Source organism: Balaenoptera acutorostrata, chromosome 17 (assembly GCF_949987535.1).
Source record: "Balaenoptera acutorostrata chromosome 17, mBalAcu1.1, whole genome shotgun sequence".
In the NCBI taxonomy this organism is placed as follows: domain Eukaryota; kingdom Metazoa; phylum Chordata; class Mammalia; order Artiodactyla; family Balaenopteridae; genus Balaenoptera; species Balaenoptera acutorostrata.
Genome location: NC_080080.1, coordinates 78,431,920 through 78,459,373, shown reverse-complemented (window position 1 = coordinate 78,459,373; position 27,454 = coordinate 78,431,920). Strand labels below are relative to the sequence as shown.

The following is a 27,454-nucleotide window of genomic DNA, read 5'->3' as shown; positions in this document are numbered from 1 at the left end:
TTAAGATTTGAGTGCTCATTACTGTGTCCCAAACACTGCTAGGTAATTTATCTCATTTGGAAAATCCTGGTTAAAGTACTCTTCTTCCTGTCTTCCTGGGTTTGTGAACTGCGGTTGATTGTCGTGGTGGGAAAGTTTGCATGGGTTGACTGTGTGTACCTTTTAATATTTGCCTGAACTGGTGGGCTCTGGAGATACTGGCGTATTTATCACTGTTTGCTTTGTTTATTTGTTTAGCCATGAACTGGACATCGATGAAAACCCGGATTCAGACTTTGATGTCGACGGTTCCCTTCTAGGATTCAAGCATGGCTCAGGACAAAAGTAATTTTCCATAAGTGCCGTTGTCTTCCAGAAATCTTAACCACTTCAGCTCTCCTAAAGCTCTCTGGTATCCAGATAGCGAATAATGGTTATGTATTTCATAACATTTGAGGCGTTACAATTAAAGCACTAACCTCTCTTGCTAGTAAGAATTGTAGAGCTATCACCGTACATTTGATATATTCACATGTATTAACTCAGTTGCACTTCATAGCAATCCAATGTTTTTATTCTACAAAATTGTAATCATTTCTGTATACTTCAGCCATATAGTCATTTAAGGCTAGAGTTCATAAAAGTTAATAATATAAAGGGTTTTCCTGATAACTGCCACATTTAAATTCCTGGCAGAATTTATTTCTACCCACATGTAATTTTATTGAGAAATTACTTAGGTAGCTCTTGCTGGTATATACTCATAGCGATTTATTCTGTTACCTGGGATTTAACTATTCTTCTATTTTAGAGCACCCAATTTCACTTAAAAGAGAAGGATAATACACACTTTTTATAAAGAAGTTTATAATATAGGTAGAAGATAACAACTGACATTTAAAACCAAACTGTTCATAGTTGGTTTATAAGTGCTAAATTATATATTACACTGTGGGTCCCTAATAGTCTGTAAGAGAGGCAATTAGTGAGGCTTAATAGAGTCAGCGAAGGCTTCATAGCAGACACATATCTATTATTTTAGTAACGTAGGTTTGCTTCTTAGGTTAGTTCATATTGATTTAAGAATCTAGTGACCACTTTTAAGACAGTTTCAACATATCCAGATATGTGTTAAAAGAGCTTGGGCATCACCTCACTGTGAGAAAGAATTATATTTCCCCAACATGCATTGGGGTTATAGTTTCCTGCTGTTTTTTTATTACATTTTACAATGTAATTTCTCCTTTCTGTTATCTGTAAGATATGTTGATATTCCCACCTTTGGTGTTTCACATTTACTTGAGAATTAACATACAAGCTAGACCTTAAAAAGTCCTCTGCATTTTTCACTCTATTTCATAATTTCCATAATTTAAAAAAATGAAATTAAAATAGTGGCTGCTACTAGGAAAATAGTGAAAATTGTTAGTTCTCTTCTCTCTTCATATAAGGAAGCAGATTCCGAGACCCTAAGGTTTGAGTCCACTTCTTTTGCTTTGGTCACAGATACGGTGGAATTTCAAATTTCAGTCACCGGCAGGTCAGGTATCTACACAAGGATGTGAAGTACAAGTCAAAGTACTTGGACATGAGAAGACAAATCAATATGAAAAACAAACACATCTTCTTCACTGAAGAGCCAGGAAAAACTCTTTTCAAGAAAAGCAAAACTTTGAGTAAGGTATGTATAAATTTTGCTTTATATTTACAAATCGAGTCTCATTTTTGTGACCTTTGACTCCTTAAAGTTTCTGTTTGCAAACAGGAACCCTGTTTCTGCCAGATATAAGGGTACCTAAAATGCTTTTCCATTTGCTTCCTAAAGGCTTATACTGTGTGAACTAAATTTGAAAAGAGGGTAATTGGGGCTGATGCGAGAGGGGGTTGCTTTGAAAGCTACATAGGAGCAGCCTGTGGAGCAATCAATAGGCAAAACCGCCTTGTGTGTGGTAATGGATTGTCTGTTTCAGGCTAAGTAGGATCCTGGAAGTCCAGTTTCTGATGCAGCGTTTATTGAAAGGCTTAATCTTGAGGTCATCTAGAGGTGATCGATCAGACTTTGCACTAACAAGTTCATCCAAATGGCATGAGCCTCAAGGCTAATTTAGTGATTCACATTGTTATCTGGAGTATTTATATCCCCTCTCTTCGACTTTGTTGTACCTGCCTTCTAGGTACCTGGAAAACAAAAGTAATTAGAATTGCTTTTGTTCGGTTTGATGAGTGATCCTTCTCCAATATAGGAAAAAAGCACCATGCAGTGAGCAGAATTTTGTATCTGTCACCTCTCCAGCAGCTCTATAGAGCAATGGAACAAAATCTCAGGTCCCATGATGACTTTGTTTTACCCTTAGGGTACATTATCCTTCCTTAACGTCACCATTTTTCCAAAACATGCTACAAATTTATAGCTGGTTTTATTTTTATTATATTTCAGATTGGCTGGTTACTGGTCATATTTTAATATTTTAGTGACCCTGGTTACATCTGGAACAAATTTCCCAGTATCAGTTCAATCAGCCCGACGGGCCTTTTTATAATGTGTTGGATGTGATAGTTCCCATACATTCATCTGTAGCTGAAGAGCAGAAACATAACTGCCACGTATTGCCGAGGAAGAAAGTTAACGTGACTGTTGTGCTCTCAGGCGTCCGATTGATACATAGGCACAGTCCCCTCACAGGAAGATTCTGGGTCGTGGTCCATGTCCGTCTTCTGTCACTCTTGTTCTCACTTCCTGACTCTTAGGAAGGTCATGAAGATCTATTGTGAAGAATATTCTTGTTACAGAAGATTGCAAGGAAGTATGTATCATCTGACCTTGAGCCTTGTTAACATTTCAGAGAAGAAACTTAGTTCTTAGGAATCATTTTACTGGCTCTACTGCTTCATTAGAAGGCAGCTCGCATTCTTTCCAAGATCGCACTGCTTTTACAGATTGGCGCTAAATCTTTGTAGAGTTCATCTTTGATGCTGCGTACCATTCAACATAGATTGTATAGCTGGGGCCATTACAGAAAATTCTATATAATTTGAAAAGCTAAAAGCAGTGGCTCAACAACAGGTAAGTACATTTGTAATGGTAATATATGTTACGGTTATATTGTTAGAAGACTTAATGGAAAGTTACTGGCACAGTAGAGCTTTATCCTCTTAGTGTTAATTGCTAACAGGAAGGTCATAGTCTTGTGTTTAAGCTGATGTTTTTTTTCCTTTTAAAGAGCTCTTTAATAAGGTCATGGTACATCCAGATAACAAAGTGTAATTAGGTTGGAATTACTTATTCACATTAACCTGTATGATACAGTGTACTTATCAGAGCTAATACTGTGACACAGCTTGTCAAGTCACAAATGGTAAAGCAGGTGGAAATATTCTGTGTAATTGCGAATTAATTCATGCTTGTAACATCTGAAAATTTCAGGTAGAAAAATTCCTAAAATGGGTTAATGAACCAATGGATGACGAAGCATCGCAGGAGCCAGTTTCTCATAACAACGTGCAAGATACTTGCACAAGCAGTGGTTCAGAGGAACAAGAAGTGTCTGTTGAAAAAGGGGATGACCCACCGGAGACGAGTGAGCCGGAACCCGGGACGCGTCGTGCCGTGTCTCCAGCTGGGGAAGTGGGAACAGAGAAGACTGACAGGGACAGCACAGGAGCAGCAGTGCCAGCTGAGGGGGACGGCCCCGCCCAGGCTGCACCAGACCGTCTTCAGGTAGAAGCCGAAGGTGAGGCTAAACGTGCCCCCGCTTGCTAACGGACTTCCATTCCTTGTTTTAAGTGTGTTTTTCCCTCGTTATCACTTATGAATCATCTATACCTAAGGATTCACTGCTGTTTATTCGTAAGTTGAAAGAAGGCATATTTAGTGCAAATGTGCTAATGGCCGTGATTTCGCACCCAGAGCATCCTTGGCTGAACAAGCATGATAAAATGAAAGACTGAAGAGCAGGGGAAGCTGTTTGAGCGCCGCCGTCTGCGCCATTAAGACTGGTCTCTGCCGCCGCCACTCTGTTCCGTGGGCGAAAGGTGCCAGTCCCTTTGATTCCTGTTGGCATCTAGCATTGCCCTGATTTTCTTTTGGATAATTGCTTTGTTCTTGTTGTTTTTTTGTGGTGATGGTGGTTGGTAGTGATGTTTGTTTTTTAGATGGTACATTGACATAAAAAAGTATTTACAGTAGTTGGCTATGATGAATGAAGAATAGTGTAGCATTTTCACTTTATGCCCTTTTGTACTATTTGAATTTATTTTATAATAGTTATACTCAGTGGAACATTATGGCTTTTATATAAGGCAGAAATTTTCATTTGACATAGTATTCATTTTTACTGATGAATTATTTCAGACTTGCCCTAATGAAACAATTATATTTGTGATGCTTTCTTATTTAGTATTGAGTGAAATACCTTATTTGACTCTTGATTTTCTTTTTGCCTGTGTGTGTATGTGTGTGTAAACCTGTGATCTTTGTATTATATACTTCTTTGCCTTTCTAAACAGCATACTTAAGGTAGTTTAATATTTTTATTGCCATTGTACAACTGATGTTCATGTGGCACGTGCAGATTTCTGAAATGAGAATGCCTTATTCTCCTTTAATCTGTAAAGTAGCCCATTGAGATAGGTGAAATTATCCCTGTTCTATAAATAAGTAAAGCTTAGAGAAAATAAGAAATTTGCCCGAGATCACCCAGCCAGTAAGTGGCAAAGCTAGAACTTGGTACCAAGTTGTGTGATTCCTAAATCCCATTTTTCCACCCTACCCTAGCTCCCTAACCACCACTTGTCACGATGCTGGTGTTCTCACCTGGGGTGATACCACCATCTCAGGTATTTGGAAGATGGGTTAGATCGATCTGGGGGATTCCGGCATTTCGTACTTTAGATTACTTAATGTTAAGTCCTGTACAGGATGGTCTTGCACAATAAGGAGTTCATGACTCAAAATCTTAGTGTCTCCTCTCTTGAGAAACTCACTGCACTTTGCTATTGATGACACCTTTTGCTATTTGCAGTGATCAGATGAGCGTATTAGGACACAGTCCTTTGTTTGAGGACCGTTTCAATGTTTACTTTAATGTTTATTATTGTCAGCATCAGTTCTTGTCATCATACTTAGGTATGACAGCACTCTTGTCTTTCTAAGTTGCTGCATCTAATCTGCTCAGAAGTGAAACCAAATAACCAAACAAATAAAAATCATTTATCTAAGAAAAAGTCAATGTGAATGAATGAGATCCTTTTCTATTGAATGGAGCTAGTGACCCCTGTTTGAATTTCTCAGAGGCTGTAGGACTTGCAGGTCATGGCTGGGTTCAGAGGATTGATGTGGCTGAGAGTTAGAGCTTAATCAGTCCTTGGGAGCTTTTGTTTCAAAGAAGGGAAGGGAAATGTTTGAATTTCCATAATTCACCCACTAAAGCAACTTTATCTAAGAAACACTTACGTAATAACTTTTATACCTATAATAGTACCTCTCCACATCTCCTAACAATCCTGTGAAGTAAATAGCTAAAATACTACCCATTCATTCATTCTTTTTGAGGAATTAAAAATTGGAACTTAGAGAGCCTGGGTTACTTTTCCAAGCTCAAGGAGCCAAGAAGTGGCAAAATGGAGGCTATAACCTGAAGCCAGTGCTGTTTCCAGACGCCCTCCACCCTCCGGCGTGTGGCTAGTACATGTGCTGGTGCGCAGTCCCAAACTGTAGTTATTTGCTGGGGCCACACGTTAGATAAATTCACCTGTGATTTCCTCTTTCTATAGTGAGCATCTGTATTATTTCTATTCTTTTATTGTAGCTGAAAATAAAAAGAAGAAGAAGAAGAAGAAAAGCAAGAACAGAAAGGGAATTGGTCTGCCTCCTGAGATCACTGCTGTGCCTGAGCTGGCAAAGTACTGGGCCCAGAGATACAGGCTCTTCTCCCGCTTTGACGATGGGATTAAATTAGACAGAGGTAAGGTATATATGTAATTTTTAACTTCATTTTGAAATAATTTCAAACTTATAGAAAAGTTGCAAGAATAGTAAGAAATTTTCATATCCCCTTTATTCAGATTGAGCTATTTTTAACATTTTGCCGCATTTGCTGTGGCATTCTCTGTGTGCACGTATGCAGGTATGTTTTCTGATCCAGTTGCCCGTACCCCTTAGTACTGTGGTGTGTATTTTCTAAGAACAGTGATATTTTTATGTGACAGTGATAAAGTTACAAGTTTCACATTGTTACAATATCATAATCAACAAATCAGTACTCTAGTTTCATCAATTATACTAATCATGTCCTTTATAGCATTCTTTTTCTTCCAGTATAGGGTCATGTGTTACATTTATTTTCATGTTCCTTTAGTTTCCCTTAATCTGGGATAGTTCCTGAGCTTCTTTGTCTTTCATGACTTTGACGTTTTCCAGAGAACAGCTGCCCGTTATTTTCTACAATGTCTCTCAGTTTGGGTACATACGTGTTTTTTAAACTTCAGACCCAGGTTTAATCTGTATTTTTTGCATCTTAGGATAGATAGCAAAAGCAATTGATAGATTATTAAACAGAACATCTGATGTGCAGATAGATGTAAGTTAATGAATTCACACTGGAAAATTTGAATTCTTTCTCAAGTTTTCCCACCATGACCTTGAAGAGCTAACTTAAACTCAGTTGCGCAGACTGAGGCTTGCTTTCATACTGGGGCTATACCTAAACATTGGTCTTTATTAACTGTCCAAATCAGGAGGTATTGATCTGTGTGGAGTTTCAGGGCTTCTCTGAGCCTCTTAAAATTATTTGTAAAATGTTGTCTATCAGGGAGAGTACATAAGAGTTTGTTGGGGAAATAAGACTGGAGAAAAGCTTTCAATTCTATAAAAGGAGTTTATGTTTTTATTCTTCCAGCAATGAGGAGCCATTTAAAGTTTTGATGAAGAAAGGGAACAGGAAAATTGGTGCATCATTTTGTTCAGAGAAATATCTTTCTGAAAAACGTAAATTCCTTCTATTGGGAAAGAAGGAGGGCAGTGTCCTTTTTTTCTGTGGAGTGGACATGGGACCTCCTTTCTGAAAATGATGAAGGTTCTGCTGAGCCTACAGCTCTGCAGTCTTGCTGTCACTTCCTTGCTTTTCTGACCCTTTAGACACGTGCAGATTTTGCTAAGTGTCCCGTACAGATGCGGTTCATTGCTTCCCCTTCAGGAATTAAATAATTGGGAACCTCGGTGAAGTTTGGGGAGCTGGTCAATTAAAATAGCTAACTTTCCATTTTCCATGATGGGTAGTCAGTTGTTAATACTTCAAACAGAAAAATCAGAATTGCATTCAGTTGTTGGAGGGATATTGCAAAAGAATCAGGCAAGAATTGAGGGGGTTGTTTCTGTGGAAGTTGGGTCTGGGAATGATACTGCCCCTTTTATAACAAGATCTGTGGACCTTTCCTTTCAAACGAGATAATATATAATTTTTTGAAAAGAGAAACTAAGTATTTTCTTTTAAGCATTTAGTGTATAGTAATGTTGGCTGTGTTTGTGTTTGGCTTGGCTTCTTGCCATCGAATGTCATAACAGACACCCTCTTCCCTCGTAGAGGGCTGGTTTTCAGTTACACCCGAGAAGATCGCTGAGCACATCGCCGGAAGGGTCAGCGGGTGCTCCGGGTGTGACACCGTAGTCGACGCATTTTGTGGAGTTGGAGGAAATACCATTCAGTTTGCCTTAACAGGAAAGAGAGGTAATTGCTCATCAGTAGTTTATTCATTAATTAATTTCGGTTTATTCAATAAAGGCTTCATTTTGCTTCGGCCTATCTCTACTGAGATTTAATCATTGATAATTTAATGCCAAATATTTAACGATAAGAGTTAACATATATTAAGCATACACTCTGTATACTGGTTTAAGTGCTTAATATGTATTTATTTAGTCAACAGTCTTGTGATATGTATCTTTTACTACTATCTGTGTTTCACAAATAAACCAAGAAGTAAAAGATGAAGTAACTTGCCCAAGATCACACAGACACAGCTTGGCGGAGCCAAGATTATAGCATTATATAAAACTAAAAATATGGAAATAGGAGACTATTCTTTGGAAGAAGAGAAGAGTAGGCAGGGAGTCCCAGCTCTGTCCCTCACCATCTGTATGACCTTGGACATCCTTTAGCCTTCATTGAAAGGAGACATTAAATTGAGAGAACCTCTGTGATACCTTTCAGCTCTGACATCCTAAGACACTAAGAACCTTTTAAATATTGGACTGTCCTCATGGTTGCTTGACTTCAGAATCACAAGAAAGAAAACTTCTGTTACTATTGATATATCAGTATATATCTGCTAAGAACTGTGTCAAGTAGGCAGTACATGTGCTGTTTCCCAGGGGAAAGAAGGCTTTATGAAACTGGACAGTCTGCCCAAATTGACTTAGCAGAGTCGGGAATCCAGGGCTTTTACTTGGCTTTCTCTGTATCTGATATCCCTTTCTTTCTCAGTTCTTTTTAAAATGTAGTATAATGTGATATTTTAGAGATAGCAACTGTTAAGTCATACTCTGAACATGCTTTTTTTCACCAATGTCTTTATATATAAGGCTTCCATTTCAGTAAATTTCAGTTGTCTTATTGATTTATATAAAGTTCTTTATGTTAACTAGGAAAACATATGATTCTGGAAAGCATAATATAGGAGCTAGGAAATGATGAAGGGCAACCCAACACTGATGTTAAGACCAGTGCTGATGAACTGTGGCCCTTAATCAGTCACTCCAATGCTCCAGAGCAGGACATTTGCTATCTTTGTGTGGTCTCCTAAGAGTCTGGATGAAAGCTGTTTTCATATTTACTGGAATAGTAGTTACTTTCTTGTTCTTCCTGCATTTACTACTTTCTCTTAAAGTTCTTCTCTGCCTTTGCCAGATAAGCCATTCCTATGAGCTCCAATCCGTGTGTATTGCATGGAAACGATTTTTTCCTCAAAAGTTGTAAAATCTGTCTTCATTTGGCGTTGTACTGTAACATGAATTAAAATATCTGCCCTCTGATAAAACAGCAGATAGATCTGGAAATTTTTTCAGAATATTACGGAAACAGTCCATATTGTAGTTTTGTATTTCTACAAATACAGGTCTGTTGCCAAGGCTCTCTGTAGCTTAGTGCACATTTGGTAAAGGAAAATGTCTAATGTGGGTGCCAAGCTAAAGAAGACTGCTTCTGCCCGACTCCAGCACAGCCCCATCACTCACACCTACAGATCTCCAGCCCCTGGGAAGAAAAGGAGGCACACCCAGACTCCACCCCTGCTGGGTGCGGTCAGGTCTGGCTTGCAGCCTGTGAGCCGGAAGCTCAGGAGTCCTCAGTGTGTTCACAGCGTGGTGTCCCGGAACCTTCTCCCCGAAGCAGTAGGAGCTCACGGGTGCCCTCACAGTCGTGGTGGGTGCTGCCCTAGTGTGGGCGAGCTGACTCCACTGGGGCAGGGAGTTCAAAGTATAGTTGTGTGTGTGTGTGTGTGTGTACACACATATGCATGTAATCAGTTACTCTTTATACGCGCACACACACACACGCACACACACACACTTGACCCTTGAACAATGCAGGAATTAGGGGCACTGACACTGCCCGCCCCCATGTCGGAGATCCGAGCGTAACATACGGTCGGCTCTCTGTCCCTGACGTTCTGCATCCGCAGATTCAACCCCCCGCAGATCACGTGCTCCTGTCCTACACGTCTAGTAAGAGAAATCCACCTATAAGTGGACCTGTGCAGTTGCAACCCGTGTTGTTCAAGGGTCAGCTGTACACACGCGCACGTGTGTGCATACACGTGAGAAAATGGCGTGTGTAGTCGACACGATCCCTTTGTGTCAGACCGATTTCCACCCACATAGCTGCTGTCTATGCAGGTACTCAACTGAATGGTTAGAGAATTCCCAGAGTTTGCATTTTGCTGTTAAAGTTTTTTTCCCCCTTTATATGAATTCCAGTGGCTCTGTATCGGGTCTGCCCATTAGGACTTTCTGTAATGATGGAAATGTACCTGCACTGTCCAGCATGGTAGCCACTAGCCACATGTGGCTATCGAGCATTTGAAATATGGCAGCGTGACTGAGGATCTAAATTCTTAATAGTATTTAATTGGAACCGATTTAAAGGTAATATCCACATGTGGCTAGTGGCTGCCATTATCAGACAGCACAGTTCTACGTAGTATCCACCAGCACTTGTCAGCACTTCCTTCACGTGCTAGGTTGAGTTGCTTGCACTCTCTTAGGCCTGACAACAAAGACGGCCTCCGAGGGGAGCGCAGATGAAAACATGACAACTAACTGAATACATTTGGTGCTGAAAGTCATTTTTTTCCGTTGAATTTTTGCTATTGTCAGTATATCTTTGCATCTGTCTCTATACTATAAATGTAGCAGATTAAGCAGCTAAAAAGGACATTTTTCTCTTTTATAAATATGAATGTTATTTTTTTTAGAACAGAAAAAATAGTGTTGCAGATGCATGATTTTGCAACATGACTGGTGCTTATATCCATTGTTCAAGTGATTTATTTAGTGCATTATTTCTCAAAAGCATTAACAAATTTTGAAACCACTATTTTCTGGAATGCAGTTGTTTCCTTGACAACCATGGTGTATGTATCAGGATTCCACTTAGCCCTTGCAGATATAAAATATTGCCACTAACATCCTGGTGCACGTACAGGTGCACTTGAGTAATTTACTGCAAGACACAAGTGAGCCAGAATAACTTAGGTTTGTGTTGCTAATTACGAAATTGCAGTAAATTAAATGAAAGCCCGTGTGGTGAAAACATAACATCTGTTCCCTCTACCTAAAATGTCTCATTAAACGTCACCAGCAGATGTTTTTACATCTCTTCTTCATAAGTTGGCTATATCGGTTTGTCAAAAAATGTTTTATTTTGCCTTTCGGTAGAAGTTGTCAAATTTGGCTTCCTTTGGAAGTTGCCTCATTTTGAGGAAATTGGTCTTATCTGAAATCTTTTATAGGCTTTCCATGCAGCCATCACCTTCCCAAGTGTTTGCCGCTCGGCTGTCCACCACACAGAGAGCACGGTGCTGACCACAGACCGGGATCAGTGGGTGCTGGGTGGCCACCGTCACTTCTTGCCTCGGCGCAGCGGGCTGACTGAGGCAGCTCTGAAGGCCACACCCTTCAGTCACTTTTTCTTGGTACCACACAAGTGAATCTTTCTAGTTTAGATTAAAATGTTTAATTCTCTCTCTCATATATATGGCCTAATCTCCCTTTAAAAAGTCTTTTAGGGCTTCCCTGGTGGCGCAGTGGTTGAGAGTCTGCCTGCCAATGCAGAGGACACGGGTTCGAGCCCTGGTCTGGGAAGATCCCACATGCCGCGGAGCAACTAGGCCCGTGAGCCGCAATTACTGAGCCTGCGCGTCTGGAGCCTGTGCTCCGCAACAAGAGAGGCCGTGAGAGTGAGAGGCCCGCGCACCGCGATGAAGAGTGGCCCCCACTTGCCGCAACTAGAGAAAGCCCTAGCACAGAAACGAAGACCCAACACAGCCATAAATAAATAAATAAATAAATAAAATAAACCCAAAGTTAAAAAAAAAAAAAAAAAAAAAAGTCTTTTAAAAAGGGTCTTGCACAGAAAATAAACCGACTGCTCAGAAGATGAACTAGTCTATATAACTAATAATCAGCATCATTTAACTCATCCTTCTTGTTCCCATTTTAGTGATCGCCATTGATATTGATCCTGTTAAGATCGATCTTGCTCGCAATAATGCAGAAATTTATGGGGTAGCGGAGAAGATTGAGTTCATCTGTGGAGATTTCCTGCAGCTGGCTTCTCATTTAAAGGCTGATGTCGTGTTTCTCAGCCCGCCTTGGGGAGGACCAGACTATGCCACCGCTGAGATCTTTGACATCAGCACCATGATGTCTCCTGATGGATATCCTTTGGAAGTCCTTAGAGTTTCCTCAAGCAGTGGTTGTGGAGAGAAAGGGTGTGTGTGTGTGTGTGTGTGTGTGTAAGAAATTAGTGAAGAGGAGAGCTATTAGCTAGTAGCACTTGATAGATTCCAGTTTGTTTTGCATAAAAATTAACTGGTGAGTGATCTCCAAAAGTTAAGTTGTATTTATGTAACTGTGAGGTTATATTTCCATTGGTTGCTCTCCAATTTTACCATTACAAAACAAGAACTAAAAGGCATTAATTGTGTGGCATTATTGTCTGGAAATGGGGGTTTCCTCAAGACCTGTCCCTAGAGTCTGGGTGACTGTCCCCTAGCTTTTCTTCAGCTCACGCTGACTTGAATCCTCTGTGTCTCCAAAGTTTCCCTGTTACTCTTCCAGGATGCCGAAGCAAACCCTTATTTCATAAAGAATACCATTTGTTATTCGTCCCTTTCTCTATCTCTACTCCCCAGAGGAGTCATGTATGACTCTAACAGGAATTGTGTTTTAAGTTGCTAATTAAAATTTAGAAAAATACAGTGGACAGAGTTACTTGTCTTTACTCTTTACTAGAAAGAGACGGTATTGTGCTTTCCTATTCTTCCTGTTGTCACAAAACCTAGGAAATGGCCGAAAGAAAGAATGTGTGTCTCCGACTCTTGGTTTCCTACCACTAGGATAATATAATAAATAGATTTAACTTCTGATCCCTGACCCGTCAGGGACAGTATGCTACTTAATTCTCTTTTGGGTCCCATTAGGGGGTATTGTTACATATCGGAGTACATTTGGGTTATTATGTAGTAAGTGAAGAATATATCTCTGATCAGAAATTAACTACTGTTTTTGTTACTTTTCCTTAACTACTGTCCACCTTTGAAATTTTCAGACTTTCCCAGAAGATCACTAATAATATCATTTATTTTCTTCCAAGAAATGCTAATATTGACCAGGTAAGCCATTACTGAAGAACTTCTATGAGCCTCTTGTGTGACTGTTACAGAGATTGGACGGAAAAAGATACAGGGTCTTTCTTTACTTGAGAACATGTTTATGAGAAGTCCCTGGCTTTTTGACTATTATTAGAAAACTGGAAGTGCTTAGCAGTTAAATCCGTGCCTGTTTCATCCTGTTCGTCTCCACGGCTCCTGGCCCGCATAAACATAAACAGAGCGGTCTGGGCTTGTCCTTCCTCGTCCTGAAAGGGTGAATGTGTGGTGTCTCACGTGTGCGCACCTCGCCGAGCCGAGATCCCGTTCCTGCGGCCGCCCGTGAGAATAGGTTTTGGGTATTCCTGAAAATGGCAGCCTAGATAGAAATCCACAGGCAAATAAAACCTCCATGTGTCCAGGAACAGTTTTAACCATAGGACACTTGACTAACATTCAGATGTCCTTGTTCCATTCTTATCATAAACGTTTATTTTAAACATGTTGGGTTTTTTCCCTAGAATAATAACTGCCTCACAAAGATGTGATGATGTCTTTATTTCATGCTTTTGTTGGTGTTTTTTATAAGTGCTTATTACATGTCTGCTTTGTGCGAAGCATTCTATTGAAAATCTTTTGTCTTTCATATTTAAATTTTACTCCAGTGTTGCTGGGTGCCGGTTTTCCCTTTCTCTCCCATTTGGTACTTGAGAGCCAACTCTGTCACTGAGCTTTGTTCATCATGCTTTATTCTGGAGACATTATCTCCATTATTTGTTCAACTATTTTCTCACCATCTTTTTTCCTTTTTCGGGGGCATCTGTTATGTGGATGTTAGTCTCCCATAACTGTATTTTCTGGTGTTTTGTCCCCTTTTTCCTTCCGGGAGATTACCTCAGTCTGGTCTTCATTCCTCACATATATAAATTCTCTCTATCCCATCATTGTGTTTTTTATATTCTTTACACCTAATGTTTCTGCATTGTGTTTTGTTTTCTTCTTTTGCACTCAAATATTTTTATTATTATAAGAAGTTTAAATCATGAATCTTTTTTATCCTTTCTGCATTTGATATAATTTCTAGGCCTGTTTGTTTTTCTTCCATGAAATACTCGTGGTCCTCAGATGTCTTGTTTTACTGGCTATTGGCTATTCTCGAGTAATGCAGAAGGAGAAAGGCCAGGACAGAATCCAGTGAGCGTCAGACCTCGCTGCCCTTTAGAGTCATTGGGCATTTGTAAGAACTGACTCTCCGAGCCCCATCCCAGAAATTGATCTAACCAGTTTCTTAAGCTTCCTGGGTCATTCTGATGTGCAGCCTGGGTTGCAAACCACTAGCTAGGGCTGTGTGGGCCCCAGTGGCCACCTGCAGGGGTGGCAGTGGGTGAGCTCTGGGGCTGCTCACCCGCCAGCTCAGGACTGCGGTTCCTTTTCACCAAACACCATCGCAGGACAGCGGCCCCCCTTGGGGAAGGGCTGGGCAAAAGCAGCGATTGAAGGCTGTACCCCTTCACCACAGAGTGTCCGGCATCAGCCCGAGGATGTCTGGAGAGCAGGGGGTGAGAGGGCAGCTGCCAGGGCTGGGTGCCCACCTGCTTCTCTCAGCTTCTCACATCAGAGCTCTCTTCAGCCGCCCTCGCTTTCCAGCTGTAGCTCTGCAGGCGCGGCACAGACGCTGTTTAGCCGAGGCCACGGCAATGGGCGGGGAAGAGCGAGAGCAGAATTTCACGTTTCTTGTGTTCCTTCCTCCTGTTTTCAGTTCCCACAGCCACTGCCTCCTGCCCCCGGCCAGGGGCACTGCCCTCCATCCTACACAAGTACTCTCTCCCTCTCTCTCTCGAGCCACCCCGGGTCTCTCCATAGGTTTCTTTTGTTTGGTGGTTTCCCTCGGTTGTGTCTCCAGAGCCGTCTCACCGGGGTCAGCAGGCGCGCTAGTTCAGCATCTTCTCGGGGTTACAGGCTAGTGATAGTGCAGCCTTCTCCCAAGAAAGGCAGGGATTAAAAGCCCTGGCTTTCTGCTGGATGGCTTCAGGAAAGGCCCTGGATGATTCGGCAGATAAACCAGACTTTAAAGCTAAAGCAGATTTGACTGGAGGAGTTGAGGAGAAGGTGGCCAGAGCATCAGTGACACGGAAGTAGGAGGACGTGGATAATGTTCCGGTAACGGGCTGAAAACAGAGACGCTGAGAGTCAGGCCCGAGTTTCGTCTCAGCCCTGCCACTTGTTAGTGGTGGTTTTGAAGAGCAAATGAAATAAGGGATAAAGCATTTTCCACAGTGCGTCTAGACCATAAACCTCAAAAAGTCGTGTGTCTGTTACTTAGAAGATCCTGTCATAAAGTTATCGTGGAAAGAATGTAAGCATTACTAAGATTTTGAAGAGGACCAATAGGTAAAGATGTCATGTTTTCTCTAGAGGAGAGAATAAACAGCTTTGATATTTATAAAATGGGGACTTCCCTTGGTGGTCCAGTGGTTAAGACTCCATGCTTCCAATGCAGGGGGCGCGGGTTCGATCCCTGGTCAGGGAACTAAGATCCCACAAGCTGTGTGGCATGGCCCCCCCAGAAAAAAAATGTGTTTTTTTTTTTCTGTAAAATGACAGGATTTAATTTATAAACACACATCCCAGATTATAGATTTTTTTTCTCTTCCTCCTCTCAGAAACCAGTAATACTTAACTTGTATTGGACATATCTTATTTTAATGTGTTACACTTTCCCGTCTTTGGTTCATCTGCTTAGTCTTTGGAACACTGGGTCTCTCTCGGATCTGGCTGCAAATTAAATTACCTGAGTGGCTTTTTTTTTTAATTGTGGTAAAATGTACATGACAAAATTTACCATAAATCATTTTTAAGCATACAATCCATGGTGTTAAATACATTCATGTTGTTGTACAGGCATCTCCACCATCCATCTCAGGACCTTTTCATCTTCTGAAACTGCAACTCTGCACCCATTATGCACTAACTGCCCATCCCTCCACTACCTGCCCCTGACACCCACCATTCTACTTTGTGTCTATAAATTTGACTACTCGTGTATACCTCATACTTACATAGCTCATGTATGTGGAGTCATACAATATTTGTCCTTTTGTGTCTGGCTTCACTTAGTATAATGTCCTTAAGGTTCATCCGTGTTATAACATGTGTCAGAATTTCCTTTATTTTTAAGGCTAAGTAGCATTCTGTTGTATGCATACACTGCATTTTGTTTATCCATTCATCCTTCCACAGACGTTTAGGGTCCACGGGTCCACCTTTTGACTGTTGTGGATAAGGCTGCTGTGAACATGGGTGTACAAATATCTAGTCAAGTCCCTGCTTTCAGTTCACTTGGTTATATATTCAGAAGTGGAATTGCTGGATCACATGGTAATTCTAGTTTTAGGTTTTTGAGGAGTCACCTTACTGTTCTCCACAGCAGCTGAACGATTTTACATTCCCACCAGCAGTTCCCAAGAGTTCTGATTTCTCCACAATCTCGGTAACATATGTTATTTTCTGTTTGTTGTTGTTGTTCGGTAATAGCCATCCTAATGGGTATGAAATGGTATCTCATTGTGCTTTTGACTTGCATTTTCCTAACGACAAATGATGTTGACCATCTTTTCATGTGCGTATCTTCTGAGTATTAATCCGTTATCGGATATATGCTTTGCCAGTATTTTCTCTCATCCCATGGGTTGCCTCTTTACTTTTTTTTTTGGCCACGCCGAGCAGCTTGTGGCATCTTAGTTCCCCAACCAGGGATCGAACCCCGACCCTCGGCAGTGAAAGTGCAGAGTCCTAACCACTGGACTGCCAGGGAACTCCCTCTTTACTCTCTGCTGCACAAAAGTTTTTAATTTTGATGAAATTCAGCTTATCTGATGTTTTTGTGTGTTGCCTGTGCTTTTGATGTCATATCCAAGAAATTATTGCCAAATGCAGTGTCTTGAAGATTTTCCCCTGTGTTTTCTTCTAAGAGTTTTACAGTCACAGCTGAGTAGCTTTTTTAAACTACTGAGACTCAGGTCTACTGAGAAAGATTGTCTCCAATTTATTTTCTGGGATGAGACCCAAGCATAATTTTTTAAAACCCCCCACGTGATTGTCATGTGCTGCCAGAGTTGAGATTCTCTGGGTTAAAAGAAAAGGAAATAGAATTAACAAGTCTGAGCCCCTACTCTGTGAGTTAGAAGGGGCTGCTCTTAGATCTTGCTGCCTGTTGTCTACCGATGAGCCATTGTGTCTAAACATTAGGTCTCTCCAATACTTTGTGCTGTTACAAGACAGAAGAAAAAGCACTATCCCCTTGCTTTATACATTTTTATATCAAATTGAATATTAAACCTAATATCTGCTACTCATGTGACTCAGGTCTGCGTTCTAGATTCCCAGATAAGGCTGAGCCTATTCCATAATTCTCTTTTTCTTGTATGTAAATATTATGCATCAAGAAAAGAAAAAAATTTTTGAAAAGATATTATGCATCATAGCTAGTCTCATGAGAGGCTAGATGATCCTTATATTAAACATTAGATGGGCATATTTGGGTACTTGAATGACAATAGGAAATTCACTATTTTTTACGAAAGTTCAAGTGAGTACATTTTTTCTAGTTAAATTAACACTTGCCCAAGGAAAAAGTTAACTTTTTTTCCTCCGTTTTGGTTTACTTCACACACCTGCCAGAATTCCGGTTTGTAGTTCATTCACATTTTCTACCTCTAGAGGGAGTAATGACACTAGAGAATAATAAAAGTCAAAAAGAACACTTAAGATTTCAAGCACATTATACTGGTACTGAATTTAGATCAAATTACGGTGGGAAATCACCTTTTCTTTTTATAATAAAATGAAGACAACCTATCCACATGTAGGATTTTTTAAATGAGAGAAGAGACGGTGCTACAAGATTTAGAAAGAGCAGAGTAGCAGAGAAGTCAGCTTTTTTGTTGAGGAGCATTTAGAAGATCACAACACCCTGAACTTACAAATGGGTTGGGTTCTAAGGTTATGAGTCCTGCTGTTTGAAGCTCAGCCTACGTCTCTCCCATAGAAATGCCCATAGAGAGCAGTTAACTTCCTGTCCAGGGAGATCTGTACTCTGGATAACATTTATATTTAGGGTAGTTAAGCTGACTGTGGACTCAATACAAATATAAGTTGTCTTATAATCTTTCCATATAAGTAATAAGTCTCATTGTTTTCTGGATCTAGTAAAATATTTTTCCAGGTCGCCTTTTTCTTCAGTCTCTTATTCCCTTCCTCTATTTGGGGTTTATTCCAGGACATGTGTCCCTTGTTATCCAGACTCACTGTCAGACTCAGGCTCTTTGGAGGCAAGTTATAGCTCACTCATTGAAATCACTATAGATGGAGTGAGGGATTATTGTATATTATCTACTTGATGCCTGTATCTTGCTGTGTTTTCCTTCATTTCTTTCCTTTGACAGCCATAGATTTGCAGCCAGTACTAGCTTTGGGTTTACCATGCTTTCCAAACATGAGAATCTTCTCTTTTAAGTAGTAAATGTATACAATATGGATAGAGGCTTGAGCAGAGTAGAATGCTTAGTCTCCCCAAAGAAGCCACACGGCAACGATTGTCAGACACCGTGTTTGTATGAAACCCCTGCAGGTGGAACGTCTAACAGGAGGTGTCCTGTTTCCCAGACAGACCTGGGGACAGAGAGAGGAGCGGCTCCTGGTCAGTTTGATATAGTGCCTCCTTATCCTTATTTTTTTGTGTTTTTTTTTGTTTTTTTCATCCTTATCTTTGTTTGATTTCATAACTCTTAAAATGTGATTACTCGGAAAAGTGAGAGCCTTTGTACTTTTCAAGTCAAATTAATGTAAGTTACTTTTCCTTATAACTTGTTCACAGCAGTACAGAGGGCAGGGCAACACTGGGCACCCTCCCTAAGGGTTGTGTTGAGAAAATTAATCGGGCGCCTTCCTGGCACTTGTCTCATAGGCGTGCTCCTCCCTTCCACGACTTCCCCGGATAGACATCATGAGAACAGTTGGGCCAGACCGCACCTGTTTTATAGGTGCCTGATAGAGCAGGAAAATATTTACAGATTAACCCAACACTGTAGGTAAAACTTATCCTGCGATTATTTAAGTTGTATCTTTAAGTATAGAAATTGCCGTTAGATTTAATCAAGAGATGTTTCTAGTCGGCAGAATTCTTGAGGCTCCCATCAGAGCCAATACATAGTGTCTAGGAAGTGTCACAGTCATCGCACTTCTAATGGTTTATTTTGTGAGATAGGGAGGGAGGACTTATCTATAGGGAACATTTCTAAAACTTACCATATAAACGAATACAATTATATGCATTTGAATAGTTAAAACTATTTATAGATATGGAAACTATTAGGTAATTTTGTTATTTGGGGAAACACTTTAAATATAACAAAATTCAGTTCATTGGCATTTTTAGTGTTTGATTTTTGGCTGAATACAATAAATGTTTACCACTAATTTCTTTGCAAATATTAGTTCTAAGCTATTATAGCAATCTGCTTATTCAATAAAAGGAAAATTGGGGCCTTACTAGCTTCTAAATATTAAGCTTGATAAGAAATTGTGTCAAATTGCTCTAAATGAAGTTTCCATAGTAGAAATCTGGTCTGATGGCAGCACTTTCATGTAGCCAAAACTATATCCATGTGGTAAATGTGATAAAATCACCCCAACAGTTGGAGGTCCCTTAAACTCCAGGAGTGGACACCAGAAGCAGGAGAGAACAGAAAGAGGGCTGAGAGCTGGACTGCACTTCTGGTACCTGTAGGAGTAGTAACTCTGAAACTGCTTTCCCTGAAAATGCCCAGCCTTTAAAACGCAGGGCACTCACCCTACAGAATTGCATTCACCCTGCAACGGACTGTCCCCTGCATTTATATACAACACAGGAGCCTTGTGGTAGTGGCACACGTACTTAGAGTTTGCAGGGTGCCCTGCACGTTCCACTGGATCCTCGTGGCAGCTCTGCAGTGAGCCGGTCAGGTCACCGGCCCGCTCGCCCCGATGCGTGAACGAGGGACGGGTAGGCCTTTGCGGGTCCTTCTTTCTCGTGGCGGCAGTCAGTGCCTTCCTGTCTCCCGCTGGCAAGGTCCTCATCACCAGTCACAGAGTTGGCCACCGTGAGAGCGGGAGCCGTGGACAGAAGTTGAGGTGACAAGACAAGCGAAGGGAATTAGAATTTTTGCTGAATCGGTTGTTTCATTGCTGACTGGTGAGAAGGACAACAGGGGGCTAAAACTTCACCTCCAAATGACCGGCGCTTGCTGCGGAGCTTTATCTGCCGCGGGGATTCTCTTCTCTCTTCCAGCCACTGGCCCCCAGGCTTCTAGACCAGCTCTGTTCTTAGTGAAATTCACTGCTTAACCATATGTGGCAATTCAGGATACAACCGGTCAGCTTCTAACGTTTACCAGCCAGCCTTTCCCTTGGAAAGTTTGCTGCTGGACAGTTAGAGCAGTATTATTCGTTCTTGTACGCATGTACATTCTGTTTCTTTGGGGGTCTGTGAAGCTGGCCTCCTAAGGCTAACTGAGAAAGTTCAAACGCTTCTGAACCTAAGCTTATATTTCCTTCCCTCCTCTGAATAGGTTTTTCAATAAAGGACGCCACACACACAGAGCTGTATACAAGTCCTGTACCGTTAACCAGGGGCTTCCTTGTTCTCTAGTCTGTTGTGCTGTAGGGAACTTGTTGAATTTAAGAACAGTCTTCCTGTTTCCAGTACCTGTTCTGCTAACAGGTGAGGGACGAAGCTTAGTGAACTCTGGTTATTATAGCCTTCTCCTGAGAGATGCATGTAGGTGAGCTTTTGATGCCCAGGAGAATTTTTTTGACATGTCACCAGTGTGTTCCTGTTGACAGTGATGGCTTTTTAAAATCTTATTTGTCTTAATCAACAAATAAATATTTGAAGGAAGAGAGAAACAGAGAGGAAATAATGTCTGTGAGAGCCTGAGGTAGCATTCGAGTTATATGAAAAACAGCAAAAAATAAAAAATAAGATTTATTCACTTAAGCATAGAAATCTCACTTCTATTTACCATGTTCAGAGATGTGGAACTAATTTCAGTAAATATGCATAAGTTTGAATATTGCTTGGTTTTCCATTGATAAAAAATATTTTCTTTTATTTCCCAGAGAACTCTTCATCAGAAATATTTTTGTCCAACCTTCATTTTTGTGAAGTTATTAGTTGGATGTAACAAAAGAAACTTAAGGACAAAAGGGAATTGTGGATGAGACACTTGTCTGTTGGACGTTAGGTTTCTTTTTTTTTAATTAATTTTTATTGGAGTATAGTTGATTTACAATGTTGTGTTAGTTTCAGGTGTACAGCAAAGTGAATCATATACATATATCCACTCTTTTTTAGATTCTTTTCCCATACAGGTCATTACAGAGTACTGAGTAGAGTTCCCTGTACTATACAGTAGTCATTAGGTTTCTAATCAGAGCCAATATTTCAGATGCTTTTTGCTTATGTCACTGTAATTGACAGAGATCTATAGGCCCCTAAAAAGTACTCTTCATATTCACTTGGTGTAATTTGCTTCTAAGCAAGATTTTGCATGTTGCAGAAATAATCACTTCTCCAGTGTAGTAATAGGACATTTTTTTCAGTGTTCTAATTGTTCTGTATCCTTCTTAAACTATTTATTATATATTTTTCCATGAGGATCCAGTTTAGAAATTATTTTCTCTCATTCAGTTACCATATATTTTTACTTTATATCAGTTTGCTTTTTTTTAAAAGTGCAATTTTGAATCTTTATTTAACTCTTAAATCTTCTACACTGTACCTTTTATTTCACTAAAGTTATCACCTGCATTGTGATCTTTACCCATTTCTCTTTTCCCCGTCCCCAAAGAACAGCCTTATTGCCAGACATGAAATCTAGTTGATGAGAGTTCATTCCTTAGTTCTAGTTCCAGCCCAAACAAATTGTGATTTCTTTTGGTAAATCTAGTATATTTAAGTACAATACCAAAAATGTAGCATGTCATCCAGAGCTGCTGATTTCCCTCCCTCCCCTTCCCCTCTCTCCTTCCTCTTCCTCTTCCTCTCCCTCTCCCTCTCCTTTCCCCTTTCCTCTCTCTCTCTCTCTCTCTCTCTCTCTCTCAATTTATTAAACTTTAAGAAAGGGGAAGGAACCAGATGACATTTTGTCAGTTAAGCCTGCTAGTGAAAAATAAAGAGAGCTGGAAATTGATGGCATTAAGTTTGCTTGAAACAAAATGTTATTTAATGTCTTGAACTACATAATTTTTAGTCTTTCAACTCTAGAATTCTAACCTTGAAAATATATGTACTTGTGAAAATATTAGAAAAACACAAAAAGGCTAAAGTTAGAAATTATTTTTAATTAGAACACTTAAAGTAACATATTAAGTTTGTTTTTTTTTAAATTTCTTTCTGAACACTAGATAGGCGTTTTCTTTTTTTTTTTTTAATTAAATTAATTAATTAATATTTATTTTTGCCTGTGTTGGGTCTTCGTTTCTGTGCGAGGGCTTTCTCTATTTGCGGCAAGCGGGGGCCACTCTTCATCACAGTGCGCGGGGCCTCTCACTATCGCAGCCTCTCTTGTTGCGGAGCGCAGGCTCAGTAGTTGTGGCTCATGGGCCTAGTTGCTCCGCGGCATGTGGGATCTTCCCAGACCAGGGCTCGAACCCGTGTCCCCTGCATTGGCAGGCAGATTCTCAACCACTGTGCCACCAGGGAAGCCCTAGATAGGCGTTTTCAATACTTGTTTTAATTGTCCATCATCTGAGTCTCCCGGCTAGAATGTAAGATCCATGAAGGCAACATTCTTTGGTTTTTTTTGTTGTTTTTGTTTTGTTTTGTTTTGCTACACTCCACTGCCTAGAACCAAAACTTTTAAGCTATTTATTCAGTAGTTGTTGAATAAGATATTTTATTTTATATAATAATTTATAAATAACTATTTTATAATAGACCTCAAAAACTCCCACGTAAGACGTCTTCATTCCTTTTTCTATCCAAAACACCCAAGTCCAGGCCAACCCTACCTTCTCAGAGATTTGTTTTTCTGTAATTCTATTTATGGCTTACAGGGTGCTCTTTTTAGAGAGATAGGTAGTATTCCTGTTTTTTAGATTTCGGAAGCCAAACCCTGTCTTAATGGCTTTCTATATTGGTGAGCAAATTATTGGTAGAACTGGTATTTAAATCTGCCTCTGATTGCTTTTCTCTGCTCTCCCTGTCCTAGCAGATTTTTTGCTGCTGTTTCAGCTCTGCCTTGCTTCTCTTCACCCGACCTCTTCTCTCCTCCTTTCCTTCCTCTTCCTCTCTCCTTCCCTAACCCCACCCCCAGAGAAAACTTCTGCTTGCCAGTCTCACTTTCTTTAAATAAATCACTATTTAAAGGAATGGGAGAAATACTACACTTAAGTTATATCTTAACTCATAGAAAAATTACTGTGAAACAATTATATGTTGTGTTTTTTTTAACAATTATATTTTAAATATACTAGTCAAAATGCCTTTTATTGGTTAAAGACAAATTCTTCATTTTGCCCTTCCTTGTGAAAAATCAGACCGACATAAAGATATCAAAATAGAAAATAAAACACTTCTTCCTAAGAATTGCTGCTCTAGTTCTACTTGAATAATTATATGCCTCATTAGTAAACAGTGGGATGTATCTGTGCATCTCATCCTTGTAACAGATACTGTGTTTCACTTCTGCTGTCATATGTTCCTATTGGTAAAAACACAGCTGTCTCTTTTGCATCTCTTTGTGGGGGGGGGGTAAAATTGACATTGTTACTGCCTTAGTGGGACAGCCTCTTTTTTTTTTTCTTTTAGTGTGTACTATAGAATGAGCTTTGCTTCTTCCCTATTTCTGTATCTGTGACGTTTTTCTAAGAGGAAGTTGAAATGCTTTAAATTACATACTCATTGGTGAGGTACAATAAATCTTACCTTCCACTCGATGCTGGTGGAGCATGTGTAATACCACTGAGATTAGATCTCTCACCTCCAAACCAAACTAGACCGACAACACCTCTCTTTGCAAAATACGCAGCTACAGTTTTGCCCGTTACAGTGACGTAATTACAGAGGTGGTGTCTCTGTCGTTGGTGCTGGTCCCTGATACCTGGGGAGCCCTCTCTCCAACACCCCGTGTCTTCAGTTCTCTGAGTCCCCGGGCTTCCATGCTTTCCCTTCCCCTTCATCCTCGCTGCTGCCCTGGCAGACTGGTCTCTGGTGATATAATCATGGGCAAGGAGGGAGTATATTTGCTAGTAACGGACCTGAGAGGTTGGATGAAGAAATGTTGGACCAGAACAGACCTTTTCTGTCTAAGAACTTAGAGCAAAGTATTGCCAATTTGAAGCATCCTTTTGAGGTTAACTCTGTGGAGGTGGAGAGGGACGGTGCTTTTAGCCTCCAAATAACGGCGTTAGTCACCATATACGGTAGACCTCAAAAAGAGTGATGTATTTAACCACAGTAAAAACGGCGGAATGGGAGACTTAAAACTACACACACACAAAAGAGCAACAGGTGGAGGAGGTGATTCAAGCTGGGAGAACAGCACCAGAACCCACCTAGAGAAGTAAAAGGTGTAGGTGGTAGAGGCTGGAGCTCCCATGAAAGTTGGGCGGGGTCTGTCTTGCTCTCTGATGTATTCCATCTTAATAAATAAACCTGATATTTGGGAACGATATGTTGATTTTCTGTTCCTCTAAGTTCCGTAACTTCTGGCATTGGAGAGATTAGGTCTTATACAATAACATAGCACTGTGGTCATACCCATAATGTCAAAAGTGTCTGAAACAAGTATTTCTGCCACCAAATAGTGCATTAATACCCACCTGGAAAGTAACAGTGAACGTTTGGGATGCCTCCTTATTTGAAAGACTTAAATAAAAAGCCAGGGCTGTATTATTTGATAAAACATCTGAATGAAAGATTTCTTTTGAAACCATGCTTATGTATGTGTGACTTTCTTCTGTTCCCTTTTTAGGTGGCGTCCTTGGCTGGGCCTGGAGGGCAAGTGGAAATAGAACAAAACTTTCTTAATAATAGATTGAAGACAATCACTGCTTATTTTGGGGAACTGATCCGCAGATCAGCCTCTGAATCATAAGTGAGGTGGTATAGAGACCAAAAGATCATAGCGGTCAGAACACTATCCACTTGGAATCTCTTCTCTGTATTCACTGATACTTTGTACCCATAGTCAAATGGGTATTTGTACCCTAATAACACTTTTTCCCCACATTGATGCAGTACCATCCGGAATTTGCTTTTAAACATCCATTTATCTTATAAAGTTAGTGTTTTTTGAGTTTCTATTGAAAAAAATGTGAAATATGTTTTGTAATATAGAAGTTTATATTCTTTTTCTATTAAAATGGCAGTGAAAAGAAGAAGAATATGTGTTGCGTAACTATTCATCCAAAAGGTGTGTTCAGTCCTTTTTAAAGTAGATCAAAATTCAGGGACAGGGGGCTCTTTTGCCACAGGGGATCTGGGATCTTTATCTTGTAATAATATGGGCATATTAAACATGGTTTTGGCTGGGATAGAGCTGGGGGATTGAAATAAAATTGAAAATTTCCAGTAAATATTAGAAAAAAAAAACAAATAAAAAACAACTTTGTTGGAGAATGGAGCAGTGCTAACTTTAGTCTCTTGAAACTTTACAAAGTTTTCCTGATTGCCCTGCAATACCGTAGCAGTTGAACTGATCATTAAGGATTAAATTAATTTCTTATTATTGAATTTGCAACATCAAAATCTGTCGATGTTCTAGGTTTTTATACTTTTTCATCAGGTAGGATTAGTGTCTAAACCGTAAACTTGTCACCACTTTTTAAATAATGGCAGCGTTGGTCATAAACAGCTCTATACGTGGCCCTTAGCACTAGAATATGCTTACTTAGCCACTTGGGGTGGGAGATGGAAGGGTAAAAGCAGATTTCCAAAATCACCAATTATTTTTTAGTTTTTGTCACTTAACCTTTCATGGATATACTTTTTTCCACAATATATTTTCTTGTATATTGTTAACATTAAAACTAATTTGTCTTCCTGAACATGTGTGACCGTGTATAAGTAGAACAGGAAGCCTAACCAAGGTTAAAATATTCCTGCCCTCTAATGGCACAGATATAGCTGACTTATAAAATGATTCATTTACAAATTAGTAGAGCTCAAAAGAACCTTACCTACTAAGCAACCCCCGTGTCCAAATAAAATCTTCCCGAGAAGCCAAATCATGTTCTGGTCCAACTCGGTTTTATTTTCTTGTTAAATTATAAAACTTTTTAAAGACACTTTTATAAAAGTGAATATATATTCCAACAATTTAAATACAAAGTGAACACAGCACCCTCACCTTACCATCCGCCCCTGCCTGGAGCCCTTCCTCTCCATCCCCGTCTCCCACACTTCCTCTCCTTTTCCCAAAGGCAGCCGCTATTGATACTTTGGTGTATATCCTTTAAGACACTTCTCTGCAGTATAAGCTTGTGCATACACAGTGGGATGGGGTGGGATTGGATTATATTATTTTGGCGTTTGAGTTTTGTTTTTAATTTAATGTCTTACAAATTTTTCCACATCAATACGTATACATCTTCTAACAATCACATAATATAAATCTATGAGAATTTCTTTAACCGTTACCCAACTCTGAACACTTACATTGTTCCCAGTTTTTGCAATTGCAGATAGTACTATGGTGTATATTTTTAAGTAGAGTAGATTCCTAGAAGTGGAATTTTTAAGTCAAAGTTCATGCTTATTGTTTTCTTTAATGTATCATGTCAGGTTGCCCTCCAAAAATGTATATTCTCACTAGTTATGCATGAAAGGGGCCGGTTTTCCCCACAGCCTCAAAAACATAGCATATTTTTTCACTTCTTACTGTTACCAATCTGAACAAACAGTAAAGTTATTTTAATTTGCATGTCCTTATTACTAGTAAGGTGTGAGCAATTTTCAATATATTACCCAAATTGCACGTGTTAGGCATCTAATGTTGTCACCAAATGAATAGCTAACTGCTACATCATTTTCTATCAAGGGAACTAACATTTCTCCATTAATTTGTTTTATGTCTTTCAATAAAACTTCATCATTTTAATTGTATAAATCTTGCATTTTTTTGCCAAGTTTGTTGCTTGATATTTCACATTTTTTGTTTGATTTTGAATGGGATCTTTTTTGTTGTTACATTTTCTAACAGGTGTATTGTATGTATGTAACAGTGTTTTTAATTTCTTCCTTACATCCAATCACCTTACAGAACTCTTTTTAATAGTTCTAGTAGCTTTTCAGTTATTTCACTTTGATTTTCTAAATAGGCAGTCATGACATCTGCGTGAGTCGTTCTCTTTGCCAATGTGTATACCTCTTAATTCTTATTCTCTTCCTATTGCATTGGTTAGGATGCCAGGAATGTTATGATAATGGCATTTTTTTCCTTGCTTTTTATCTGACAATGAAAGATTAGAAGCATTTCTTTTGAATGTTATTGTGGCTTGCATTAAAATTAAAGATACTGCTTTTCTTTCCTAGAGTTTTTTGTTCATATTTAATCTAATAAAGTACCAA

At 39.7% G+C, this 27,454-nt stretch overlaps 1 protein-coding gene across 2 annotated transcripts in view; it reads left to right on the top strand.

The window, feature by feature from the left end:
- The window catches only part of TGS1 (trimethylguanosine synthase 1), a 36,646-nt gene extending 10,714 nt beyond the window's left edge, over nt 1-25,932 (top strand). Inside the window, exons 6-13 of one of the 2 annotated variants that reach the window (XM_007198479.2) lie at nt 238-324; nt 1,486-1,660; nt 3,404-3,710; nt 5,787-5,942; nt 7,560-7,703; nt 11,694-11,910; nt 12,789-12,867; nt 24,858-25,932. In XM_007198479.2, coding sequence (XP_007198541.2) covers nt 238-324; nt 1,486-1,660; nt 3,404-3,710; nt 5,787-5,942; nt 7,560-7,703; nt 11,694-11,910; nt 12,789-12,867; nt 24,858-24,980 — 1,288 coding nt within the window. In that variant the 3' untranslated portion in view covers nt 24,981-25,932. Of the gene's footprint in view, nt 1-237; nt 325-1,485; nt 1,661-3,403; nt 3,711-5,786; nt 5,943-7,559; nt 7,704-11,693; nt 12,008-12,788; nt 12,868-24,857 lie in introns of those variants that run through there. The other variant, XM_057531895.1, reaches the window with a different exon arrangement.
- The last annotated feature ends 1,522 nt before the right edge of the window (nt 25,933-27,454 follow it).